This window comes from Dipodomys spectabilis, unplaced genomic scaffold (assembly GCF_019054845.1).
Source record: "Dipodomys spectabilis isolate Male_0828 unplaced genomic scaffold, ASM1905484v1 ptg000416l, whole genome shotgun sequence".
NCBI classification, from domain to species: domain Eukaryota; kingdom Metazoa; phylum Chordata; class Mammalia; order Rodentia; family Heteromyidae; genus Dipodomys; species Dipodomys spectabilis.
In genome coordinates this window covers 1,219,933-1,233,342 of record NW_024871093.1, presented here as the reverse complement: position 1 = coordinate 1,233,342, position 13,410 = coordinate 1,219,933, and the positions used below count along the sequence as shown (strand labels likewise).

The 13,410-nt window shown below is 48.4% G+C and overlaps 1 protein-coding gene across 2 annotated transcripts in view; it reads right to left on the bottom strand.

The window, feature by feature from the left end:
- Znrf3 (zinc and ring finger 3) overlaps window positions 1–13,410 on the bottom strand; it is a 156,995-nt gene that overhangs the window by 4,759 nt on the left and 138,826 nt on the right. For both annotated transcript variants that reach the window (XM_042667654.1, XM_042667655.1), the window contains exons 3-6: window positions 4,105–4,179; window positions 3,324–3,455; window positions 1,975–2,085; window positions 916–1,083 (exon numbers count right to left, since the gene is read on the bottom strand). In XM_042667654.1, coding sequence (XP_042523588.1) covers window positions 916–1,083; window positions 1,975–2,085; window positions 3,324–3,455; window positions 4,105–4,179 — 486 coding nt within the window. The remainder of the gene's footprint in view (window positions 1–915; window positions 1,084–1,974; window positions 2,086–3,323; window positions 3,456–4,104; window positions 4,180–13,410) is intronic.

Here is a 13,410-nt window from a genome sequence, read left to right as displayed (position 1 = left end):
AAGCTACAGTCTGCCCAGCATGTGAGCCCAGGAGTCTGGACCCAAGGTCCACGCAAGAAATTGCCAAGGGCCTCTCTTATTTTCACCAGAGGCCTGCCAATTGCCTGAAATTAATCAATCAACCTGCTAGCTAGGTGCCCTACACTTAAGCCATGCCCTCAGACCTAGTGTCTGCAATTCAAGTCATTTGCCCTTGAGACTTGCTCCCCGAACTGTGTATATATACACATCTATTTGTCCAAAAAATATTAATGACAGTGTGGTAAATGATGTATGTTGTTCATCTTTCTCAGAAGGTGTTTACAAAAGAAAAAGCTACAGGGGAAAAAAAAGGGTGGAGGGGAGTCATCAAATTCCTTGCAAGTAAATACATTGTGTCAAGAGTTTTCAGAAGAGTGATTTTAAAGGAAGCCAGCTTAGGGTTTTTTGTTTGTTTGGGTCAGTCCTGGGGCTTGAACTCAGGGCCTGGACACTATCCCTGAACTTCTTTTTTGCTCAAGGCCAGCACTCTACCACTTGAGCCACAACGCCACTTCCAACCTTTTCTGTTTATGTGGTACTGAGGAATCAAATCCAGGGCTTCATGTACGCTAGGCAAGCACTCTACCACTAAGCCACATTCCCAGCCTGTGTGTGGATGTTCCTAAAACCACATTTTTAATCCTACCATGTATTTCTAATTGGCTTCTGAAGTCACCTGCTGTTTGATAGGTGGATACCTGTGTGTGGGATTTCTCCATCCAAAAGAAGACATGTTTAGAATGCCTTGGGCCGGCTCCTTGAGGCCTGGAGGTTAAAGCCCTTCAGCTGCTACAAGGCTGGGGGGGACGAGGGCGGGATCATGGTCCTTAGCACCTCTGTGGGCTTGTTAACTTCCTTCTTCCCCAACCAGGACAGTCCTGCCCTTGCCACTACCTCTCCATCGATATATTTCTCCAGGCAGATGGCACAGTCAGACGTGGAGCTGCTGCTCAGCGTGTCCAGGGCCCCACAGCTCTCCTCCCGGCGCCCCTTGCTCTTTGAGTTGAATTTTCTGGTTTCCATCTTCTCCAGAGCTTGCACAGCCAGCCTGTTCATGGAGTTCTGCAGGGCAGAGCGAGGGCAGGGTTAGCTGGTTGTTAGTGGTACCAGTCACCCTCATGGCCACGCCCTTCAGTATACTGGGATGGGCAAACGCTGCTCTCTATTAGGCCAAAATGGATTCTTGAGAAATGACTAAAAACTCAGACTGCCACAGTAGCCATTTCCTAGACCCTCTGGGTGTCTGTATCAGCTTAGGCTGCCCCTAAGTGGCAGTACCAACAAACATGTCACTTTCACAGAGAGGGCAGGGGTCTCCATCACTCGGCCCTGAGGATTCCCAGCTGTGAGAGCCTGTGCTCGGTACCAAGGGTTCCTCCTCTCCACTGAAGGAAGCTGCATGTGGGTGAAAGAAAACTCATGCCTGGCAGCTGCTGAACAAAATATACTTCATAAACACCTGGCCCTGTTGTGTCGGCAGTGGCCCCAGAACCCCCATGACAACAAAGATGATTCTCTTGGTACATCGGTGGCCCTCGCTCTCTCCTCAAACTTTAGATTTCTGCTTTCCCTGTACCACCCCCCAGGCCTCAAACCTTTCCTCCTATTTGTACACAGTGACCGCTGGCAGGGTATCATGTGGCTACCCTGGTCATCACGAATCAAGAGGGCTCAGTTTGGTGGGGGCAGGGCCTGAGAGTCTGCATTTCCTTCAGGCTCCCAGGTGCTGCTGATGCTCAGATCTCTTCGAGGAACAAAGTTTCAGGGCTCCATGGAAACTACTTAAACATTTCTCCTGCAAAACTAGCTAGGAGTTAGTTTTTGGTCCTCGTAGGACTGGGCCTCTTGGACAGGCAGGGAGCTCAGACCCGCCAATAGCTGGCTGACCATATCCTGGCATTCACTAGCCACAGGGCAACGGGGTCAATGTTCCCAGGCTGCTCTGGGCATTACCTGACTGCGCCGCTGCTTCAGCTTGATTTTGACAAGGAGGATAAGACAGACCAAGGAGACCACCACGAAGAAAGCCAGGAAAATTCCCATGTCAAAGTACTCAGTAGGTTGCTGGAACAGAACACAACACCATGAATCACAGCGGCCTCGCTTCAGCTTGTGCACACAGGCCGTGACTCCTGGCTAAGTGGGGGCAAGTGAAGTGGGGGCCGCTCAGTGTGCAGGAATCTCCTGGGGATCTGTCCCCGTGTCCACAGAGCGCTCCCAGGGGACGTCTCCGGTGTAGCTGGGGGGTGGGTCTGCAGCAGCCTCAGGCCTCCCAGTAACCAAGGGAACTATGGGCATAGCCGGGGCCTCTGTGAACAGCCCAGAGTGCACTGTAACCAGCACGGAAGACCCTTCCAAATAAACACAAATAATCACATTTATAGGACAAAGGCATGAGTGTCATGTTTTGAGGGAACAGTGATTACTAACCATATAATTAACGGTTTACAACAACTCAGAAAATTGTATGCTGCTTCCACAAATATCAGCTTCCACTACAATGAGTCATATTTACCAGAGTTCTTTTTTTTTCCCCCCCTTTAAAAAGAAGCCAGCAAATCAGCTCTCCACACTCCCTCTAGACTTAGTCCTTGCCTTTTCCCCACAGCACACTGCTATCCTATCACTGGAAGCTGCTTCGCCTAGCACATGCATTTAACAGTAGGGAGCGAGCTTTGCTAATAGGAGGCTCACGTGCCAAAGAATCACCAACACGGACTATTCCACGGCCCATGTGGAGGGACTCAGACATACACGAGGTTCCAGTCCTAGGTTCCTAGCATCTTTCAGCCTGAGGCTGGGGGCAAGATGCCAGGTAAACATTAACTGCCAGCACACTGAAGAGAAGCTGAGCCACTCTTGTTAGTCCAGAAAGTCAGTTCCTGCTGAAAGCTAACCCTTCCATACTCAACTGTGAGGGAGACTTAACAAGGTAAACGATGGGAAGAAAAGAGATATAGGAAGGCAAGTGCTACATACACTCTGCCTTTTACCCTTCTCAGTTTTGTTTCTTAGAGAGAGAGAGACAGAGAGAGAGAAAGAGAGAGAGAGAGAGAGAGAGAGAGAGAGACAGAGACAGAGACAGAGACAGAGAAAGAGATATGGGATGGGAGAGAAAGAACCTATAGACTTCTTAGATTAGTCTCCTCTGTGTTAAGGTTTACCAAATTCTCCACATAGGAATCTGGTTGAAAATTGCCCCTGGCCTCCTGTCTTAGCTCAACCTGCAGGAATCAGGGACTTGGCACTGTAGACACAGGCATGGGGAGGGGCAGGAGAAGCTGCCTGGCACGGACACTCACGCGAGGGGCGCGGTGCTGGATCCTCGCTCGAGCCACTTTCTGCTTGTTGACAATGTTCATCAGCTTAATGGCGTCTGCGCCCTTCACATACACCACTGGCCTCTTGAGTGGGTCTTCTGAGCCCTGGTTTAGCTGAGGAAGGAAAAAGGGCTCTGGTTAAAAGGCACACTTCCAGAAGCAAGAAAGCACCAGGTATGTAGTTCAGAGGCACAGTATTTGCCTAGCATGCTCAAGGCCCTAGGTCCCATCCCCCTTGACGCCCTATGGAGAGAAAGAAGAGGACTGGAGGAAATAAACACTGAGTCTCTGTCTAGAAATCCTTGAAGCCTTCAAGTGTTATAGTCTTGGGGTTCCAGGAAAGGCGAGGCTAGGATGATGCTTGTTTTATAAGATGGGCTAGAAGAATCTGTGTGTGTGTGTATTGTCAGTTGTAGGGCCTGAACTCTGGGCCTGGGCGCTGTCCCTCAGCTCTTCAGCTCAAGGCGAGCGCTCTACCACTTGCGCCACAGCACCACATGCATGCAAGGCAAGCACTCCACCACTGAGCCACCTTCCCAGCCCCTAGAATCTTTGAAACTCCCCTCCATCCCCATTTCTCTGGCTCTGAGCCCCTCTCCACACACCTCCCTCAGGTATGATGTTCAAACACAGACATCTTGCTTCAGCAGACAAGGACAAAGGCTCTAAGATGAAGGTGCCAAGACAGTGACCAGCCAAGCTAACTAAGGGAAGTGCTTCTCTCAGGCAGATGGCAGGGAGAGCTAGTGCAGCCCGAGTTTACCTGGTCAATGGCTTCTGGGTTTTCAGACACATCAAAGATGACTGCTGTGGCTCCCCTTTGCACGGCTCGCTTGGCCTGGAGGGGTGAGAAAGAGCAGGTTGGCAAGTCTGGCCCCTTTACCCTCTCCGATTAAGCTTGTATTCCAATGGGTGAGTCACATAAATGAAAAAGGGAGAAATGCTACCTACCTTGCACAGTTACGCTAAGAACAGATAACTCAGAATAGGTAAAAATAGGTAACTGGGCACTCACTATATGTCTGTGTCCTGAGCAAGGCCAAGCATTGAAACCAAGCTGTGAATCAACCACCTGTCCAGGCAGCATAGAGGTATCAGTTTCAGTATTTTCTGCTTTGAATATAGTGCCTCTCGTAGCCAAAACATATGCCTCTTTGGTTCATCTCTTGCCTGTCTTATTTCCTTCCTTCTTCCTGCCTTCCTATGTCACCTAGTTAAAACAGCATATTGCCTATTTCTGAACGAATCTCAAAACGGTCAATTTTAATAAGTGACAGAAGCTGAAGCCCTTTGGGGATACTGTTGAGGGGGAAGGCTATGCGAAATAATTGTAAATGGGGATTTAGAACAGTTGGCTGCCAAACCTGGCTGCACATCAAAAAACCACTTGGGAAGTTTGTAAAGCAGATTTCCTGGCTCAAACCACAGAGACTTATTCAGCAAGGCTGGAGGCAGGCCTAGGAAGCTGAGTTCTATAAGCCTGCGAAGAGATGCAGAAGTCAACCACAGATCACACAGATGAGACGAGAAGGTTTAGGAACAAACAAGAAATGACAGATTTGTTTTTCTTTCTGGGGAGGGGGACATGGAGGGAGAGGATTCCTTTCCATCCTAATGAACCTTCTAATTTTACATCTAGCTAACTGGGCAACAAAACAGAAGCACAAGATATAAGACAGGCACTTGTTTTTAGGAGCTAGAACCTTGTAAGGGAGACGTGTGTGCACATGTGCATGCATGCGTGCGCTGCACGTATGTGTGTGCCTTCTAAAAATGGTGGGGAAAACAAGACAAAAACTAGCTTGCCAGAAGAAGAACAAGTGATAGCTTCTTCTCAGAGTTCAAATAGTGTCAGCATGGGGGCCAGGTACTTGGGAAAGAATGAAAATCTGAATTACTTCACAGGAACAATCCTGTATACTGTGGCAATGAAAGAAAGGGAGCCTCAACAATGGGCTTGATCAATGTCTCCATTTGACCACTAGAGGGCAGTCTTGCCCCATGGCTTTCAAGCCCATTCACAGTACTAGGTACCAAATAAAACAGCTACAGGGACAGAGCACATTTAGGAAACTCTAGTGCTGTGTTGCAGAATCTGTTCTTGTTCTGCAAGGGACCTTTTTTTTTTTTTTTTTTTAAATATTGTGCCAATCCTAGGGCTTGAATTCAGGGTCTGGGCTTTTGTACTCAAGGGTAGCACTGTGGGACAGGCACCCCCAAAAAAGACATTGTGCTAAACAAAACATAGTTTACTTGCCACACAGAAGATGACCCCCCCAAACCATGCTGATGAGTAAGACTATCAAAATTTAAAACTATATCTTTTTATTTTCAGTGCCAGTGCAGGGGCCTGAACTCAGGGTGTGTGCTCTCCCTGAACTTTTTCACTCAAGGCTTTACCACTTGAGCCACAGCTCTCTACTTCAAGTTCTTTTGGTGGTTACCTGGAGATAAGAGTCTCGCAGACATTCCTGCTCTGGCTGGCTTTGAAGCATAGCCCTCAGATTTCAGGAGTAATTAGAATTACAGATAGAGCCACCGGTGCCCAGCCTTTAAATTGTTTTTAAATTGCAACTTAGTGTACTTAAGTCTCCGCTGATAGTACACAGCACCGATTTCTTGCACTATGCCCAAATCCTATCCTGGGCAAGTTATTCCATGTTTTGTTTTTTATATTTCACTTTCTTGTGGTATGGGGAATCCAAATCAGAGCTTTGCACGTGCTGGGCAGGCACTAGGCCTCTGAGCTGCAGCCCAGTCCTTTAGTTACTGTCTTTCAATTCCAGCCTCAATTTCCTCATCTGTAAAAGGAAGAGGTGTCTGCCTGCACCATCATGACCAATGTCCCTTCAGCTCCCAGTCTTGGGCATTCAACTGAGAACTCAGGAGGCTTGAACTGCCAAGGCCCTATCACCTCCCTCTGATAAGAAGACATGGGTGACACAGAGAAGAGAGTGGAAGGCCCAGGGGCCTTGCTTTCTTCATGACGCTGCTTCAAGCCACAGGCCCACAGCTTGCGGGCTGCACTGGTAACCGCAAGTAGGTGTTTGTGTTTCTGCTCAGGTGGTATCCCAGGCTGCTTCCCAAATTCCTTCCTGAGACAAGGAAATAAACAAGGCCTCTGTTCCTTCTCTCAACTGTTCATTCCAGGATCCCAGCATATCAAACAGTACCCGCAGGGAATGTGGTTCAGATATGTCCTGATGAGGAGTGCCCATGCCTCTTGCTTTTGATGCCGGCGCACCTGGGGAGTCTGGCACAGGGGATGAAAGGCCGCGGGATCTGGGTAGGGAATGCCTTCCCAGAGGGCGTCTCCGGGAAGCCACGCAGCCACGAGGCCCCCAGGCTCTGCAGGGGCCACAGGAACATGGGTGTCTCCAACGACTTGGAGGTTCCTGAGGAGGCATAGCTCCTTTGGGACAAGCTTCAAAGGTATTTTTTGTTTGTTTGCCTTTTGCAGTGCTGAGGATTGAATCCCAGGTTTCATGAACACCCAGCACGTGCTCTAACACTGAATCACATCCTCAGGCGCGTGCGTGCGTGCGTGCGTGTGTGTGCGCGTGCGTGCGTGTGTGTGTGTGTGTGTGTGTGTGTGTGTGTGTGTGTGTTGATACTGGGCCTTGAATTCAGGGCCTTGCACTCTTGTTTAGCTTTTTCACTCAAGAATGGTGGATCTATCACGTAAGCCAGGCCTCACTGGTGGCTTTGAACCATGATCTTCAGGTCTCGGGCTCCTGAGGAGCTAAAATTATAGGCATGAGCCAATGGTGCCTAGTAACCTGGTTTCTACAAAGAGGGCTGGTAGAGAATAAATACTTAAATCCCATTTATAGCTTGACTTGAGGTACAATGAGGCTAACATAACACACAGGGATCCAAAGGTAAGACCTATGGTTGAAAAAAAATGTTTGCTTTTCACAGTTAATTCACTTTATTTCTTTTCCGTTTTTCTCAGTCTGAGACTGGGACTCAAACTTGGTACCTGTGGCTGCCTTTGCTCATTGGTTAGCACTCTTCCAACTGAACTATGCATCCAACCCATTATAAATGATTAAAAATTACATTTAGCTGGGCACTTGTGGCTCATGCCTGTAATCCTAGCTACTCAGGAGGTTGAGATCTGAGGACTGCAATTCAAAGCCAGCCCAGGCAGGAAAGTCCATGAAACTTTTACCTCCAGTAAAAGCACTAGTCCTGAGCAAAAAAGCTTAAGGACAATGTCCAGGCTTTGAGTTCAAGTCTCAGGACTGGCACATACATACACAAAATAAATTGTTCCTAAAAAGACCAACTGGCAAGAAGGAGAAGGGAGTCAACCCAGGATCCCACTGAGAGCTTGCTAGTCAGCTGGCAATTAATTTAGAGTTGATTCTGAAGGTCTGGGTATAGGTGAGTGGGAAAATGCTTGCCTAGCATGCATGAAATCCTGAGGTCCATCCCTTGGGGGTGGGGGTGGGGTGAGAAGAAATAGGGGGGAGAGTAGAGGGGAGGGGGGAAAAGGGGAGGGAAAAGAGGGAAGGGGAGAAAAGAGAACAACCCATACTTAAGAGATTCTATCATTCCCAAAATAAATTAAAAAGTATAGAACACTGCTTTGGTCACATTTTCCCTAGTGGCCCTCACTTTCAGTTTAAAATTTGATAAGGCAAAGTCTTTTACACAATTTTCCTATCTTTCACCCAATTTCCTATTTTACCTTAAGCCAGAATATTATCTCCAAACAAATCTAAAACTCCAGTTGGGAGTTGAGCAGTCTTAGGATTACTAGAAACTATATGCTGTCGAATCTTTTGAAAGAGTGGGAGGCCATAGCTAGGCGAAGGTCCTGGTAAACCTGGTTATACTCTTCAACTGCATGGCCAGGGGTGCAAGGAAGAACAGAAGGCTGTGAACTCATCAGGAAGAGGCGTTAAGTCCTGGTGAGGCTTAAAGAGCAGCCAAAGGCCTCGCCTTGATGACCTTGGCCTACCCTTGCCACGAGTCATCTTCCCATCCTTCCCCACTCCAGCAGGTGAACAGCAGCCAGCCCAGCGGCAGCAGGTAGAATATAAGGTTGTTATGGTGCTTCCCAGGGCTACAGGCGACATTCCTAGCCACTGAGCCAAGTTAAAGGGAGAACTCCTGCACATTACATGTGCAAATACATTTTGCAAAGCACAAAAATTGGATCTTAGAAGGCAGGGCCCTTTTGTGGTTGGCACCCCATGATAAGGGATGTGTGTGTACATGCGCACACTTGTGCACACACACGTGCATATGCTGGCGTTTGAACTCTGGGCCTGGTGCTCTCACTTGGCTTTTTTGCTCATGGCTGATACTCTTAGAACTTGAGCCTTGCTTCTGACTTTTTGCTGGCTCATTCAATACATCTCTTGAATTTGCCTGGGTTGGCTCTGGACGGTGATTCTCAGATCTCAGCCTCTACAGTAGCTGGGATTATAGGCATTTTGAAACTGCAAACAAATAATTCATCTATCATCTGCCCTCATTACACCTGCGTGTAATATATATTACACGCACCAAAATGTAGTAAAAAATAAATCGGGTGTACACTGTTTTGTGCTCTGCTCTGTTTTTTTTTTTTTTAACAATTTATTCAACAATTTCATATCATTGATATGCGGGAAAAGGTTCATTTTCCTTAGAAGCAATTCTTATTACCCAGTTACATTGTTGTGCAGAACTGACTTAATGATTGTCCTCTGCCAGGCAGGGAGGAGACATCTCCATTCTGTATATAAACAGTGCTGTATTCACCTCATGCTGCTCACAACCTGGTGGCTCTGAGCAGTCCTATACACAAACACCTTGCTTGGACATCAGGCATACTTTCAGAGTCTAATTGACAAGATTCCTAAGAGCTACGAGGGAGTTTACAGACCATCTTTGTACTACACTCCATCAAGCCAAACAAAGCAGATCACCCTAAGATACTGTCTGTCTTCTACTAGTTACTAGTAGGCAGGAACAGAGCTTAAGTTGGTATTTGTATCGCCATTTATTAATTTAGCTGTTCAACAGTACCTATTAGCCTGTTAGCACATGTGCTAGGCTCCGGACTCAGTTCTAAACAGTAACAGATGGGTCTTCACGCAGCACCCGGTAATGCTGTGATGCCTGCAGCAACGCTAGTGTACACCTATCTAGAAGCTGGGGGAAAGTCAGTGTTTAGTTCCAAGGGCAGTGGGAAGAAGATTAAGAATACAGGATCAGGGCTGGGAAGGTGGCTTAGTGGTAGAGTGCTTGCCTAACATGCACGAAGCCCTGAGTTCGATGCCCAAGTACCACATACACAGAAAAAGCTGGAAGTGGTGCTGTGGCCCAAGTGGTAGAGTGCTAGCCTTGAGCAAAAGAAGTTCACGGACTGTGCCCAGGCCCTGAGTTCAAGCCCCAGGGTTGGCAAAATAAAAATAAAAAAAAAAAAATACAGGATCACTTACCCCAGGTTTCTACAGCCACTTTCCCCCAAGTACACGTGAGGCCTAATCATAGTCTTTCCAATGTCTTTCCGAGAGGGTGGCATATTCTAGAGGCAATGCTGATGTTTGTAGAGCGATTAAAGTGCTACCTAACACCTCAAACTTCTTGGGACACGAAATGCCTTTTGCAGCAATGCTGGTTAATGCCCTCCCTACCATGGAGTGGAACAAGCTCTGAGCCGTGCCCGTGGGACACCGCGTGCCTAGAGGAGAAGCGCGTCCCTGCCTCACTCCTCTCTCTCAAGGTGGAGGGACTTGAATGTAGGAAGACCTACATTTTGATGTGGGAAGCCAATGATCAAGTCAAGAACACGTGCCCAGGGTAAATGAGATGGTTCTTGGTACAAAAACATCTGTCTGACAATGATTTAAGAGAACTCTCCTAGGAAGTTAATAGGGCAAGAACTTTCCTAGGAAGTTAATAGGGCAGGACCTTCTGGAAGTATCTGCTGTCACACACTTGCTGTCCTGAGGGAAGTACTCTTGTGTAGCAAGGAAAAGATGCTTCTATCCCGCAGCTCCACCCAAGGGTCAGAAACAGTGTCTTCAGAGAATCTGCCATGGCATTGGAGGCCAGGGCTTAGTTCTCATGACTTGGCACTGATTTTCTGATTCTGCATGGATCCCAAGCTACTTCTATAGCTACTTCCAAAGCAAAGCACACTGTCTGGTCAGTGGGTTGGTTCCTGTTAGGCCACTCAGGACGCATGGGGTCTTGCCATGAGTGCATGCTTCCTGTGACCTTACTGCTCTATACCTGGGCTCCCTTCTCAAGTAGGCGCCCAGCAGCCAAGATGAAATCACAGCCCTTTGCCTTCACACCTATGCCCACTGCTTATCAATCTATATCAACTCCAGCCACTGAAGCTATCCGTTCCCATCCCTGCTGCTGCCACCTGTCACCTCTGAGTGACAACTACTTTCTCCCTCGGGGGCTCTCCCCAAGGAGAGCTTGGTCCACGCTGTCTCCCAGTGCAGCAGAAGATGGGACCTCCACCCTATCTCAGCATTTCTAGTAGGGCACGATGCAACCTCTTCCTGCCTAAGCTTCGCATTTCTCTACCTCTTTTGCCTTGAACCAAAGTGTGGGTGTTATTCCCAAAGAAGCACTTCACTGTGGCCTTGCTGGGGCTTCTCAGCACACCACCTAGGACATCACACTGCAAGGCTTCCTACACTAGAGGGCAGCCTGTATGTCAGATTTCTTTCCTGCTGAGCTCCCAGAATAGGGCAAAGGGAAAATGACCAAGAATGAGTTGCTGGTGAACTTAAAGAAGATGAGCTTTCCTGAGGGGTGAGTCCCATACACCTAGGCCCTGTGGCTCCTAGAGCAACTACAGCCCACTCTCAGTTGTCAGTGCTCCTGGCTCAGCAGACTGTTTTAATCCACAAAGGATCTAAGCTTCTTGTTAAGCATACCATCTTCTGGAGTTGTATTTGCTGACCAGGGGAGCTTTGGTCACAACCTTTACAAGGCAAGTATTTATCTCTGGTCAGCTTTGAGTCCAGGTACTCAAAGTGCCTCTGCACTGTGGCTCTTCCATGTATCTGTGTGAGTGCCAAGCTTATCTCTGGATGTCAGAATTCTCAGAAAACAGCCTGTGCACTGGCAGAAAGTGTTCTTTCTTTCTGGAAGAAAATGAGACCCTTTCACCTCAGAAACTTCACCAAGCAAGTCAGGTGAAAGAAAGATGACTTGTGGGTCCATCCATAAGACAGACTATGCCAGGGCTTGTACAGTTTCCATCCTTCAGGTACTTTGGAGCCTTGGCTTTTCTTTGTTTGTTTGTTGTTGGTCATAGGGCTTGAACTCAGGGCCTGAAGGCTGACCCTGAGCTTTCACTCAAGGTTAGTACTCTATCATTTGAACCATAGCGCCACTTCCTAGCCTTGGCTTTTTTTTGGCCAGGAAGACGGATGGAGTCTAACCAGCCATAAGAAGAGGAAAGTGAGGTTCTGCACTCCCTTCTCACCTGGTGGTTAAGAATTGAACTGTCTGAATCGTGGCTTTCTGGATGGACTGATAGCAGATTCCACACAGCTTCTGAATCCCCAAACTCAAAAGCAGAGATACCTCCACCAAGGTCCGAGCCTACAGAAAGTCAAGGCGGCAACAACAAGCCCTGTTTATGTTGCTGCTGCTGGATCTGCTCCTGCGGTTAGGGAGCTGGGGAGGAACTAGTCAATGAAGACCAACTTGCCAGTCCCGCATTGGCCACAGACTGGCCACATCTAGCACACTCAGGTCTCTGCTGGAGGGTGCTACCCAACTCCCAACAACTAGCTCACTGGGTCCTTTTATGCCCCTCTCTGGAGGCCACTAAGTGGATTTTAAGCCCTTGCTGCTCAGTTTTCCCTTTCCTCCTCCTGAGTTCTCTTAATAGTGACCACCCAGGCACCAGGCGCTTGTACATCCTGGTCAGCTGCTGTTCCCTGAAGCATGAGTCACTGCATGGCACAGGACATGCCAGGCAAGGGGGCTCCCAAGGCCGGCTCACCAAGGGCCCTGTTTTCCGACAGAAACCTTTCATTCCATAGGAAATGAGGTCACACACCCAGAGCACATGGTAACCAGTGGGAAAAACCTGGTGCCAAGAAGGGGGGCGGTGCTGGACGAACTGGAAGGCAAACCAGACACAACTACCAGGGGAATCACCTGTGCTCCTGGATAATTTGTATTGGGGACAGACACACGGATATAAACAGACCCAGACAAAGCCCATGTGCCCCTCCTCTCTCAGCTTAAAACAAACTCAAACCCTAGATTCTTTGAAAGTACATACAACATACATGATTGTATCAAGCTAAACTGATGGGGCATTTGGCTCGTTACTGCCTAAAGAAGACCAACACACAAAACAGCACCACAATAAAGAGAGGCAGGGCCAAGGGCTGGGCGGCCAGGCTCTGTCACTTCCCAGGAGGGGAAGAGTGGGTGGGTGGCGCAGCGCGTCCCGCTCCACCGGTTCCTCATTCCGGGGCTTGGCTGCAGCCCGGCCTGACCTTCCAGGTTTCCCTGGCAGGAGATCAAAGCGTAGAAGCCACAAACAGAGCTCAGAACTCCCAGGCCCTGCGGCCAACACCCCCCTTGCAGTCACCCTACCAGGATTGCTCCACCATTCCTCCCTTCTCTTGGCCTCTCCTCTCCCTCAGTCTTATTCCCCCACAAGCACCCCACCAGGACTGGGGGGGGGGGTAAGATCCTATTTGGCTTCTCCTCAGAAAGCCCCAGAACCCAGAGAGAAGATATTTCTTGCCATAATTAAAGTCATTAAGCTTGCAAAGGCTCTTGACGGCTGCAGGTTCTGCGCTCCTGACTGAAGATGGTGCATTTTTAAGTCCTACTTAAGATTATGCCAATCTATTTAGGAGACGTGTAGCAGCGAGAATTCAGTGGTGAAGTTAGTGGTTAAGGCTGCCTAAGTTTAAACAGTATTATTTACTCTCAAAATATGTAGCAGCCCCCACTTAATTTCTCCTAATTAAATGAATTGACAGACGAGGCTGGAGTCGAGGCCGTGCACAGGTTGGTACGCTTTCCACAATGAGAAACTACTGGGTCTAAAAGGGAAATGCATTTCCCTAGGTCT